This window comes from Emys orbicularis, chromosome 5, assembly GCF_028017835.1.
Source record: "Emys orbicularis isolate rEmyOrb1 chromosome 5, rEmyOrb1.hap1, whole genome shotgun sequence".
NCBI lineage: Eukaryota > Metazoa > Chordata > Testudines > Emydidae > Emys > Emys orbicularis.
Window position 1 is genome coordinate 18,880,968 of NC_088687.1, and position 14,101 is coordinate 18,895,068.

A 14,101-nucleotide genomic window follows, 5' to 3' on the forward strand; every position below is an offset into this window, starting at 1 on the left:
TTGTGAACAAGAAATTTCTAATGAGAAAGAACTGGGGCAGGAGGGGAAGAGAGTTTTAAAACAAATTTGATGGGAAATGTTTCCTGCAAGCAAGGCTAAACCATTTGGCTATAAATTATGTGGATGAACAAATAATCTGTTTCTATCTTTTAGACACTGATGGAAGTATTATCAGCCTCATCTATAAATCATGACAATAATCTTTTTCCTTCAAAAATGATTTACCGTCGAGTTTAACATTCTTTCTCTCTGGTCACTGATTCCTTTTTGGTAGTCCTGTGACTGTGGGTTTTCTGAAAGCACACAAAGTGATACGTTTTTATTGTTTGCTTGTAAGTTCACATACTATTTTATGTACCCTTATTTCAGATGTTTAAAAAATGCATAAGGATAAAATTCTTCTTTTAAATATCTGAGTACGTATGTGGAGTAACTAAGTGAAGTAAATAGAATTACTCTGGTTTTCCACTGGTGTAACTGAGAACATAATTTGAGCCTCAGTATACAGTAGGACTGGGATTTTCAAAGGAGACTAAGGGAGTTAGGTGTATAAAACTGCAATTGAGTGCCTAACTCCAATAGTCTCCTTCGAAAACCCCAGTTTAGGCATTTAAGTAAGAAAGATTTTTTTGCAGAACTTTGTTTTACATAAAAACAAAAACAAAACCAACCTAAAAAAGCAACAGAGGGTCCTGTGGCACCTTTAAGACTAACAGAAGTATTGGGAGCATAAGCTTTCGTGGGTAAGAACCTCACTTCTTCAGATGCAAGTAATGGAAATCTCCAGAGGCAGGTATAAATCAGTATGGAGATAACGAGGTTAGTTCAATCAGGGAGGGTGAGGTGCTCTGCTAGCAGTTGAGGTGTGAACACCAAGGGAGGAGAAACTGCTTCTGTAGTTGGATAGCCATTTACAGTCTTTGTTTAATCCTGATCTGATGGTGTCAAATTTGCAAATGAACTGGAGCTCAGCAGTTTCTCTTTGGAGTCTGGTCCTGAAGTTTTTTTGCTCTAAGATGGCTACCTTTACATCTGTTATTGTGTGGCCAGGGAGGTTGAAGTGTTCTCCTACAGGTTTTTGTATATGGCCAGGGAGGTTTTATATTGCCATTCACGAATGGCAATATACAAAAACCTGTAGGAGTTAGGAGTTAGATATGTCAGTTTGGCTAGTGGAACACCAATTGCTTTCATATGTTTCAGAGAAGAATTAAATCAACACCTTATTTTACTTTTAATGGAGGGCCAAATTCTGCTCTCTGTTATGCTGGTGTCCTGAGTAACTCCATTGAATTCAGTGCAGCGATTCAGAATTTACACAGTTATAATACAGTTTGTCCCAGTAATTATTTTAAAAATATAAAGATTTTATTAAATTAGCAACATATCCTAATTATCCTATGCTAAATATAGAGGCAATACAAAGACTGCAGAGGAATATGAAGAAAGTAAGAAAACGAAAGATAAATTCTTTGACTCAGTGAGGCTGTGATTCTTTCTACACACATCTTATGCACACAGCCAACAAAAGATTATAATTGACACAAAATTCATGCTGGCAGCAACTTTGATCTCATCCTCACACATTCTTTGAGCTCTTCTCAACTTATTCACTGAGACCTTGCAGGTACTAGCAAATTTTGTAGCTGTAATTCACCACCAGAGTACCTCTACTGTGGTACTAATACAGGACTCAGGCATTGTTACTATTTTGCTCTGAGTAAGGTAAGGTTAGATACATGGTGATAGAATGTCTAAGTCAAGACTGCAAAGATGTTTTGTAGTGCAGACAACCAGAAAACAAACAAACAAAAACCCCATCACCAGCTCCCAACCAGATTCCACTAGATTCTCTTTTCTAACATACTGTCCAAAGTCACCTGATTCCATATATTGTGTAGTCATAACATTCTCCTCTCAGAAGTACAAGAGTTACTACAACAGCTCACAGTTCAGCAGAGAAGCCAAGGACTAAATGGTAGTCGAGTCTGCAGTACTGCTTTTCCACTGAAGGTAGTCCCTCAAAACACAGAGTTCAGCCACATTGATAGAATGGTGTGGATAAGTTTATACTGCTTCTCTTTGTGATGGAATTCTTCTGAATGTTTCAGTCCACAATGCTATTTCTGGTGCCTTTCATGAACATTACATTTTAAAAGGAAAAACAAATGTTGCAGGACATCTGGCAGTAAGGTTGCAGGATATATATAAACTATATACTAGTCAAACAACAGTCTAAGATTATTATTAACAGCCATTTAAAAGAATTCTTTACTTAATGAATTATTCCTTTTCCCCCCTTAGGACCTGGGACGTACAATCCTGTAGTGAAGTCAGCTTCCAGTATTTCCCTATTTGTTTCCAGAGTGGAGCGTTTTAAGGACGTGAAAGAGATTACTCCCGGTCCAGGAGCTTATGAGGTTTGTTGATATGGCTGTGTTCTCGGTCACATACTGGGGCTGATTTTTCATCCTTGCCTTAGCTAGATTGCTTTTGTTGTGCTTGTAGTTTTCCTGGCAGTATTTAGGCATTTAACATGATTTGTAGGGACAGTCTATATTTAGCTATCTAAATGACAATTCCCAAATTGTGGGAACAGGAATGGAGGCCAGGTTTTAAAAATGTGATCAGTAATAAGCAGAGTAAATGACAATTTGTCGACATACCTACTGTATGTGCTTTAAATAGATGCTGGAGTAGAGGCTCACCTCAGACCTGTTATTCACTGCTGAGTCAGATGGGAGTAAATAAATATTGCTTCTTTGATTAGCCTTCACTCCCTCTGTTGCTCAGTGTAATGAAATATAGTACACTTTCAGTGCCCGAATCTTTTCTTTGTGTTATACTTATGTATTCCAACATGAATTTAGCCATGAGCAAATTAAACATCTTTGACTGACGGCCTACTGAGGGAGGGGGCCTAGCTCTGTGGAGCAGAAAACTCGATGAAAGAGCAATGGAAGGGCAGCCTTCACCATATAACTAATTGCTACAATTGCCCTGACATGGCTCTCTCATCTCTGGGTGGCAATTATGTGCCAAATGCACTGCTACTTGGGATTAGGTCTGAGGAAACTCAGCCACATTAGCTGGTCTTCCCAGGCAATGAAATGGGAGGCAAGAGACTGAAGTGAAGATGTGGAGCAAGAAGGGGAAGGAGAAAGGCCTCTGTTAGTTCCCCTCTGGTCCCCTGACTAACTACTCTTTCTAGAGCAACAGTATCTGTAGAAAGCCTCTTCCCTTCCCCCTCCAGTTCTGCTCCACCCTTGGACACTGTTGGCTTTCTACTCCATGGGGGAGAGGGTGAAAAAGAGATCCAATTTATCTCATCGTTGTTCCTCTGCCCTATGGGGGAATAGGTGCTGCCACAAGGAACCTTGCCTGATCCTTTCCTTACAACTTTTGGGGAGAAGGAAATGCAGTGTAATGATTGGGGGAAAGGAAAGATGGTTTTGCAGTCAAGGAAGTGTACTGTGAATTAGAAGTTCTGAGTTCAGTTCCCGGTTGTGGTACAGATTTTGTGTCAAGTATCAAAGGGGTAGCCGGGTTAGTCTGGATCTGTAAAAGCAGCAAAGAGTCCTGTGGCTCCTTATAGACTAACAGACGTATTGGAGCATAAGCTTTCGTGGGTGAATACCCACTTCTTCGGATGCATGTAGTGGAAATTTCCAGAGGCAGGTATAAATATGCAAGCAAGAGTGAGTCAGGCTAGAGATAACAAGGTTAGTTCAATCAGGGAGGATGAGGCCCTCTTCTAGCAGTTGAGTTGTGAACACCAAGGGAGGAGAAACTGCTTTTGTAGTTGGCTAGCCATTCACAGTCTTTGTTTAATCCTGAGCTGATGGTGTCAAATTTGCAGATGAACTGAAGCTCAGCAGTTTCTCTTTGAAGTCTGGTCCTGAAGTTTTTTTGCTGCAGGATGACTACCTTTAAATCTGCTATTGTGTGTCCAGGGAGGTTGAAGTGTTCTCTGACAAGTTTTTGTATATTGCCATTCCTAATATCTGATTTGTGTCCATTTATCCTTTTTTGTAGGGACTGTCCAGTTTGGCCGATGTACATAGCAGAGGGGCATTGCTGGCATATGATGGCGTATATTACATTGGTGGACGTGCAGGTGAATGAACCGGTGATGGTGTGGCTGATCTGGTTAGGTCCTGTGATGGTGTCACTGGTGTAGATATGTGGGCAGAGTTGGCATCGAGGTTTGTTGCATGGATTGGTTCCTGAATTAGAGTTACTATGGTGCGGTGTGTAGTTACTGGTGAGAATATGCTTCAGGTTGGCGGGTTGTCTGTGGGCGAGGACTGGCCTGCCACCCAAGGCCTGTGAAAGTGAGGGATCGTTGTCCAGGATGGGTTGTAGATCACTGATGATACGTTGGAGAGGTTTTAGCTGGGGACTATATGTGATGGCTAGTGGAGTTCTGTTGGTTTCTTTCTTGGGCTTGTCTTGCAGTAGGAGGCTTCTGGGTACACGTCTGGCTCTGTTGATCTGTTTCCTTATTTCCTCATGCGGATATCGTAGTTTTGAGAATGCTTGGTGAAGATTTTGTAGGTGTTGGTCTCTGTCTGAGGGGTTGGCGCAGATATGGTTGTATCTCAGTGCTTGGCTGTAGACAATGGATCGTGTGGTGTGTCCGGCATGAAGGTAGGCATAGCGGTCGGTGGGTTTTCGGTATAGGGTGGTGTTAACGTAACCGTCACTTATTTGCACCGTGGTGTCTAGGAAGTGGACCTCCCGTGTAGATTGGTCCAGGTTGAGTTGATGGTGGGGTGTGTGAAGTTTGGGCAAGTTATCAAATCTCTCTGTGCTTCAGATCCTTGTCCGTAAAATGAGAATAATACTTTCATACCTTATGGTGGTGTGGTGTTCAGATTTTCCATTGTGGCTATATATGTTCTGAGATAAATAGAGAACCCGGCATTTTGACAATGGCGGGAGTGGGATAATGGAGAGAGAGATTGGGGTAGTACAAAGAAGAAGAGGTGGTGACATGGGGGTCACAGAGGATGAAGTAATTGGAAGGATGAAGGATGGAAAGATTGGGAAGAGAGCAAAAACATGGAAAACAGAGTAAGAGGGAAGAGAGACTTTATAGAAAAGGGAATGGCTTGACAAAGGGAAGAGATAAGAAAAGTTGAACAAATTCCTAAACAAGAAAAAAAATCATTGAAGGGGACAATTGAAGGTTAGGGAAGCAGAATACACATACACATACAGAATACGCATACAGTAACTCTATCAGTAATTGCATCAGTCAGGAGTCAATGGGGACTCTGTATCAGAGGGAATGTTTGGGAGACCTCTCTGTGGATTGGATGTCAGCATGAGTCCAATTCTTCTAAACATAGCTGAGGGACTAATTGGATTCACTAGTGGGAAATGAAATTTGTTGGATTTTTTTTAAATACATGCTGCTGCAATGATGGAGCTATATTTTTGAATGATTTTGTCATTTCCAATACTAAAGTAGTATTTTTGGTTGCGTTCATCAGTTTTTGCCTGCATGTGATGGGAAAAATGAGCATGTGTTGTGTACTTTTGCTTCTGCTTGATTTTATGTGTTGTTCATCCATAGTCTGAAGATGCAGAGGGATTGGAGCGTTTTGGGGAAGTCAGCTGGGCCTTGGTTAGTCTTAATCCTGGGTTTAGTTATGGACAGGAACTGGTGTATCATATGACTGTATATTAGAAATCATTTAAAATTAATTAATTCATAGTGGAAAAGCATAATGGTAGAGTTCTGTGCTTTAGTTTGATATACATCATTTTAGTAAGCTTTAATTTTTCAGTTTTTAACAGTAAAGGACTCAGTGGTGTCCTTTTTAATGTCTGTTCTCCCCTTTGTATGTTGCAACTATATTAAAAACTATAAATGTTGTACTGTTGATTAACATATTGCTTTTACAGTGCAGCTGGTCAGACATCCAATAAATATTTTGATGATGACAATTTTAACAATCACAATTTTGTGGCTATAAAAGCACATATCATGATTAGGACCCTATGCATGTTGTGGCAAAATAGGGCAAATTTCCATAGCAATATACACTTATTCTATAGTTATTTCATTCCCATCTCACTCACACACCCATCTGCTTCCACCGACACAACTGGCCCCTAGTTGAATCTACTCCTTGACATAAAATTCATAAATGATTATTTTTGATAGTGATTTATTTCTGGATGGATTTCTAGTGTACTCTTTGGGCAGCCCATTGCCTCCCACCCTTGTGTTCCTGCAATGTTTTCCCAGTGGCATGACTCAGAATCTCCTTCCTCCATATTGCAGGGAAGGGAAGAGCTCCAGCTCTTCAGCTCCTTTGATCTCATGCTGTCATGCTTCATGGAACAGTGTATGGAAAATATGTTGTAATTAACACCTCCTTGTAGTGGAGAGGTGCAAAGCAACAGGCTGTTGCAGTCAGGTCCCGGCAGGGCAGGTGGTCGAAAAAAGCAGTGTTTAATGCCTGGCCGCAGAAAAATGGTAAAGCCATAGAGTAACTCATTTAACTGCTTTAGTAGCTATAGACACATATGTAAATACATTAGCAATTACTGTAAAAAATGGTAAGACTAGAGAACCTATTTCTAAATTAAAAATATAAATCATTATTATGGTAACAGACTAGAGACAAATCTATTCTAAAATCAGTATTATTTTGGACAAGAGTCTTGCATGTCGCATTAACCTGAGTAGATGTTAGTGGTTGGTTGGTACATATTCATGTCCATGTTATCCATGGACTAGGCACACAATTCCTGATTACAATATGAGCCTGATCCTATTCTCATAGACTTCAGTGTTAGTAGGATTGAGCCCTATGTGTGTAAATTTTGTGGGTATTGAACTGAAAAGATACTCCTTAAATATCCAGTTTTCTTTACAGTATTCCATGGACCACATACTTTCTAGCCACTTGATGTAGTTCACCCCTCTATGCATATTACCTATGATTCATATGTATGATTCATATGTAATGATTCGTATGTACTGTTTTTATACTGATGTTTTGGTAAACTCTTCAGCAAAAAAACTGAATTCAGTGGCATCTTTTAAAAGTGCTATTTTTCATGGCTACAGCAATGCAGAGTCCACTGTGGTGAACTGGACAATCCAAACCTTTATTGTCTCAGACTCTCCGCAGAGTCCATCAGGTGACACCTCATTGGTTTATATTCCATTATCAATTGCAAGTTTATTTCCACAACCATGCTGGCTAGAAACATGCTTTTTTTCAATGTAAGCTGGGATCCTGGAGCACAATTCCACACAAAGGGGTGAATTTTTCAGTAAGTTCTGTGGTCGTGGTATCACACTATACACTGCTACAATACTCTGATCATGACGAGCCTAGAGATATTACTGAAGTTCTATTTATATTTGAAGTAATGTTTACCTAGTTTATTATACATTAGACTTCTCAAGTTACACTGCTTTGTTTACTACAAGAAAGTTGTGTGTGTTTATATAAACTGAAATACACAAGTAACTATGACCATGATGCTTATATTGCATGACTCATGATAAGTCCCTATGGATCCAGTAATATAGAGTGCTGTTCATTTATTTTCAGTGCCATAATTGTGAAGCAGAATAAGTAAAGAATTATTTTTGCCACTGGACTTCCTGTTAGTCAGAAGTAGACTAAAATGAGCCTTCAGGGAGTTAAAAAGAATATATAACACAATTCTATTTTTTTTCCTTCCTAATATTTGATGGTGAACTGTTAGGGCCCAATTCTGAAGCCTGTACCCATGTGAGTATGAGCTGTGACATCAGACCCTTATGCTCTAGAATATGGAAACTGTTTCAAGAAAGGTTAACGGGAATAAAGGTCCTTAGTCTGAATACAAAAAAAATTCTCTCTGCATACTGAAATAGTTTTATTTCAAACTGTATTTGGCGGGTGAGATTCTGTGCTGTGGCTCTAAGTCTAGATGCAACAAATAACTTGGAGCTCAGGGCAGGCGTGCGGTAAAGTGATGGTAAACCACCTCTGCACCCTCAGAATCCTGGGCTGTTCTGCAACATCCACCATCTTTTAGATAGCCCTGGGGTGTGTGTCATCAGTTATGGCAGCCTAGGCCCTAAGGGCCAGCACTGCCCAGAATCTCCAGTGCCGCAGCCCTGGCTAGCTACTCTTTTAGAACAACTTATGCCACTCCATCCTTTTCACCTAGCTTAAAGTGTCAAGAGATGTGGGAGGAGCAAACCCAGAATGTTTTGTACAACTTCCATAAATGACGTAGCGCCATAATCATGACATCGCTTTTTAAACAGAACTCCCTTCTGATTTTACTGGTGTGTTCTACTTGAAAACTGGTGGCACAGTATGGCCTGTAGAAATGAAGGTCTCAAAATGGAATGAGTTGTCTGGTTTTCAGAGGTGCTAAGCAGCTGCAAGTCCCATTGAAATATCTTAGAAAATCAAACCAGTGCCATACAGTATATTAAGAGATAATGCTTCTTTTGAAAAATTGTGCTAATGCACAGTTCTAGTTTTGTCTTTTTTTTTAATTGGCAGACATTTTAATAAAAGTTATAACCCTCAAAAAAGCTGTACAGTGAGTGCAAATTAATTACTTGTTTTTAACACTGTTAAATGTAGCAAAGAGTGTAAACATTTCTGTCATAATACTTGTCACCCCTTTACTTGACAGTGTGAAAGCAAGTATGTCAGTTCTTTTTGGTATCCCAGCTTATCTGTGTAACACCTTTTTATGATGTAACTGGCAATTTTGTTCAATTTTCCAGACATGGAACATTTTATCGCCTTCTGTGGATATAATATTAATGTGATCTTTGGCCTAATGTATGGAGTAATTATAAAAACTGGTGAAATGTAATTGAAGAGTAGGAAAGGCACTTATGGAAATATTTTTGTTACTCTAAAATGTTGCTTGACTACATAGAATTTAATATGCACAATATTATTATTTATTTTATGCAACACTATAGATGTGCATGACATTTAATGGACAAATATGGTCAAGACATTGGTCCTTGGGCTAAGAAGCTCACAATACAATTTTTTCCAACACAGTTATAATTAGGGCCCTACCAAAGGGCCATGAAAAATGCATCATGGACTGTGAAATCTGGTCTTTTCCCTATACTATACAGATTTCACAGGGGAGACCAGCATTTCTCAAATTGGGGGTCCTGACCTAACAGGGAGTTGCAGGGGGGGGTCGCGGTATTGCCACCCTTACTTCTGCGCTTCCTTCAGAGCTGGGCAGCTGCAGAGCAGCAGCTGTTGGCCAGGTGCCCGGCTCTGAAGGCAGCACCCTGCCAGCAGCAGTACAGAAGTAAGCGTGGCAATACCATACGATGCCACCCTTACTTCTGCACTGCTTCCTTCAGAGCTGGTGGCCAGAGAGTGGCAGCTGCTGCCTGAGGGCCCAGCTGTGCAGGCACCTGTGCAGAAGTAAGGGTGGTAATACCATACCAGGCCATCCTTACTTCTGTCCTGCTGCTGGCAGCAGCTCTGCCTTCCGAGCTGGGCTCCCGGCCAGCAGCGACTGCTCTCTAGTTTCCCGGCTCTGAAGGCAGCACCGCCATCCACAGCAGCGCAGAAGTAAGGGTAGCAGTATTGCAAACCCCCCCCCCCCCCAATAACCACTTGCAACTACTCCACAACTTCTTTTTGGATCAGGATCCCTACAACTATCACACTGTGAAATTTCAGAATTAAATAGGTGAAATCATGAAAGTTACTATTTTTAAAATCCTGTGACCGTGAAATTGACTAAAATGAATCGTGAATTTAGTAGGGCCCTAGTTATAATAGTAGCAGACCAATATGAGCACAATAATGCAGCATTTGACACCATTAAACACCAGAGTGACCCTTCAATTAGGCACCTGTTCAGAGTGATTAGGAATTATTTATATAGTCAGTACTATATGTGCTAGAGGCTGCCTATTTCTTCCAGTGGGGGTTTTAACAAAGGAAGGATAAATCAAATTACTAAAAGATAAGAACTGGCCTGACCTTTTGCTAGTGGAGAACTTTATCCTTTTCTCATGATGTATTCTGGTGCAGAGCTATTAGTTCATTTCAATTAGTTTTAACTCTGGATTCTAACAACACTTCCCACTCATTCTCTCTAATCTTCTTGGTTATATGTGCCTATGCAACAGTTTTTTCAAAGTAATTTATAAAAAGCCTCACACAATATATTTCATCTCCTGTCCACAAAGGACCTAAAATGTTGGGAGTTACCTGTGCCTAATGTGTACTTTTAAAATAGCTCCATTCATTTCTTATATTTTTAATTTTTATTTTATTTACAAGTTATGTACTTCATGCTTATCAAATTTTAAAGATGCTTCAAATTTTTACAATTTTTATTAAGGTTTTACAGATATCAAAAGTGCCAAGAAATCTTGGGGACATTTTTCTGCTAGTGCACATGAGAGTAGCTCCGTTGACTTTAAATGAGTTACTTCAATTTACACTAGCTGCAGATCTTGTTAATTATTGTTAACGTTAAAAATAAGTTGTCATTTGAAACAAGTTTATAATTTTAAGAAGGTGATTGTTGGGACTGTGGAACTCTTTAGCTTTGTAATATAAATGGCACTTTTGAGTATAAAGCCTTACTTTTGAGTATAAAGCGCTGAAATTATACCCCAAAGTCTCAAACAAGATAGTTATCTATTTCTCAGGTCCACTAGATATGCTTGCAGCTAACTGAACTAATTAGTTATTCTGTGTTGCCATGGAAAGCAACAAACTGCATGAAACTCAGGGCCATAATTATACAATTTATTATTTGTGAAGTATTAAGTCCCCCAACATGATGACCTGCCACTTCGTATACCTGCTTCTTCTTTCCTCAGTAAGTGAATGGTGTTCTCCTTTAATTGTCTGAGTAAAACAAATAAAAGGTTGTTTTGTTTTGCATAGACCATATGTTGAGTAGTGTTAGTAGGTAAGATTATGTATGGCGTTCACTACACTTCTCTGTTTTCACTTGCTTATCTGGAAAAAAAAAAATCACTTTTGGGTCTGACACTTCCGCTGCTTGGTCTCAGCCAGATGGCGATTTATCTTCTTTGCATGAATACTCACTGCTGGTTATTCTAACTACAGATGCTACTATATTTGGTTTGGGTGCCTTGTTGAAAGACCAGATTGCTTTAGGGAAAAATTTCTGAACAGGGTACAAGTTTTAGATCAATTTGCAAGAGTTGAGAAGCCTCACTGACATACAAGAGCAGGGTACAGACATGCAGCTGTCAGGTCAGACATGGTGATTGCAGTCTCAAACCTCAACAGCCAGAGAGCAATAAGGAGCAAGGCTACTCTTTGAAATACCTTGATTTATCTTCAGCATGGGAGAGATTAATTTGACGTTCCTGTAACCCAAATATTTCAGTTGAAAATTAAAACTTCCATGTAAATTTAGTTAATCCGAAATGTTCTGCTCAGACAATGAATAAACTGTGTTTACTCAGCATTATTAGATAATAAAACTGCCCAGTGTCTTCCATAGTTAAACAAAAAGGATCTCTCTTGCAGCAGGGAAGAAAGGAGCAATTAACAGAATATCCTCTCCATATTAAGCCTTTTCCATTAGTCCCTCTGATTTCAAGAGTTTTACAACAATTGCACCATAATAAGGACAACATAACATGGGTTGCCCCTAACTTGATAAGGAAATTTCAGATTCTTCTTGGATATGGATGTAATGCTTGTCTCCATATTTTTACATTCAAACTCTTGAGCCTTTGCTGCACTGGGAAAATGACCTGCAATAATAAGGGCTTGTCAACACGTGGAAGCTGCTGTGAAATAAGCTAGGGTGTGAAATTAAAGTGCAATAGCTATTCTGCAGTAGCTCCTGTGTGGAGACACTTACTCTGCACTAAGGATGCCTTTTGGCACTTTAGATTAGCTTAATCCATTTTGAAAGTGTATTAAACTCCCCAAAGGCACTCAGTGTGGAATAAGAGTGGAGCTATAGCAGAAGTTATTCCAGGCTATTTCCCTGTGTAGAAAACCCTAACATATGTCAACCACAGATTGCCCTAAGTGTCCTTCACTTACGGCCAGGATTTAAAACTGTTTATTCTCTAGTGTAAAGAGGACCAAACCATTTTAACAATCCATTATAGAAAAATTGTGTAACAGGATACAAAAGCAGTACTGCCAGCCTTCTGTATTCAAAAACAATAATTCAGGCTTAAAAATGATAGCTTTTGAAACTTTGGTAAGACTCTCATGTAATCACGACTCTAGGAGCGGGGGGGGGGGGGGGGGGGGCTTAAGAAAACCCCCAAATAATGTGAGATTCATGATTAAAATTGTAAGAGCTGACAACAGTGGAAAATTCTGTAATAACTGATTCCCAGAAACCAAAAAGTTAGGTCCAGATCTAAAAAAGGACATAGGCACCTAAACCCCTGATGTAGTTGCTACTAATCCACAGACCCCTGACTCAAACACTTATGTCACCTGAAAGGCTCTATCTAGAAGGCATGCTCTGAGCATGCCTAACTCACTGCAAAATGGTTGATGGTGGGGATGAGTGGTTTAGCCCAGTGGTTAGGATGCTCAATTGGATGTGAGAATGCCCTGTTCAATTCCCATCTCTGCCTGCTGAGGAGAAAGGATTTGGACAGGGCTCCTCACCTCTCAGGTGAGTGCCATTGGACTATGGAATATTCTGGTGTGGGTCTCTCTTGTTGAAGCTGGTCCACTTTGTATTAAATATTAATTGGGCCAGAGAGAGAGAGAGAGAGAGAGACAGAATGGCTCTATAGTCCAGGCCTCAGGGAAAGGGGGGTACCTCTTTGCAAATTCCTTCTTGTCAGGCAACAGGGAAATTGAATGTGGGTCTCCCACATCCCAGATGAGTGCAATAACCATTGCGCTGAGGTTATAAGGGTGGCCAGATCATTCTATTCAACCCTCCTCCCCCATTTACCCTGCATACAAATCTATCTGTAAATTCCTTTATAGATCTGGGGCTTAGTTCTTTGTTCAAGCCTCACACAAGCTGGGGTGGGAGTGCAAGCGCTTTGGAGGACAGGATTAGAATTCAAAGTGATCTTGACAACCTGGAAAAATGGTCTGAAATAAATAGGATGAAAATCATTAGGGACAAATGCAAAGTACTCCACTTAGGAAGGAATAATCAATTGCACAAATACAAAATGGGAAATGACTGCTTAGGAAGAAGTACTGCAGAAAAGGACTGGGAGGTTATAATGGATCACAGATTATATATGACTCAACAATATAATACCATTGCAAAAAAAGTGAACACCATTCTGGGATGTATTAGCAGGAATTGTGTAAGCAAGACTTCTGCTCAGCACTGATAAGGCTTCAGCTGGAGTACTGTGTCCTGTTCTGGGCACTACACTTCAGGAAAGTCCAGAGGAGTGCAGTAAAAATAAAACATGACTTAGAAGGAAAGTTTGAAAAAAATGGGTTTGTTTAGTCTGGAGAAGATTGAAGGAAGATGTGATATAGTCTTCAAGTACGTAAAAGGTGGTTATAAAGAGGTGGGTGATAAATCGTTCTTCATATCCAGTGAAGACAGGACAAGAAGTAATGGGCTTAAATTCCAGAAAGGGAGATTTAGCTTAGACATTATAAAAAACGTCCTTGCTGTAAGGGTAGTTAAGCAGGGAACACTTTATCTAGGGAGGTTATGGAATCTCCGTCATTGGAGGTTTTTAAGAACGGGTTAGACAAACATCTGTCAGGGATGGTCTAGATAATACTTCATCTGCCTCAGTGCAGGGGACTGAACTAAATGACCTCTTGAGGTCCTTTCCAGTTCTACATTTTTATGATTCTATAAGTGGCTTGGGCCAATGAATGAAGAAGGGCTGGGAAACTCAATAAGCAGTATAAGATCTCACCAGGGAGGAGGCCTTTCAAAAAAGTGCATCATACCCAGGTTTGGGGGTAGTTGTTACTGGTTTAGGTTTTTTTCTTGTTGTGTAAAACTATTTCTTTATTACTGTAACCTATGCAAGAATGAGCGCTGAAGGGATAAATTGCTGATTGAATGGCTGTTCTTTTATTAAGGAAGTGGATGACCCATTCAAATAGCTCTGAATATGCTAGATTCC

General features: G+C 40.0%; 1 protein-coding gene across 1 annotated transcript in view; it reads left to right on the plus strand.

Annotated features, from left to right (window-relative positions):
- STPG2 (sperm tail PG-rich repeat containing 2) overlaps positions 1-14,101 on the plus strand; it is a 404,829-nt gene that overhangs the window by 244,538 nt on the left and 146,190 nt on the right. The window contains exon 12 of the mRNA XM_065405786.1: positions 2,305-2,420. Coding sequence (XP_065261858.1) covers positions 2,305-2,420 — 116 coding nt within the window. The remainder of the gene's footprint in view (positions 1-2,304; positions 2,421-14,101) is intronic.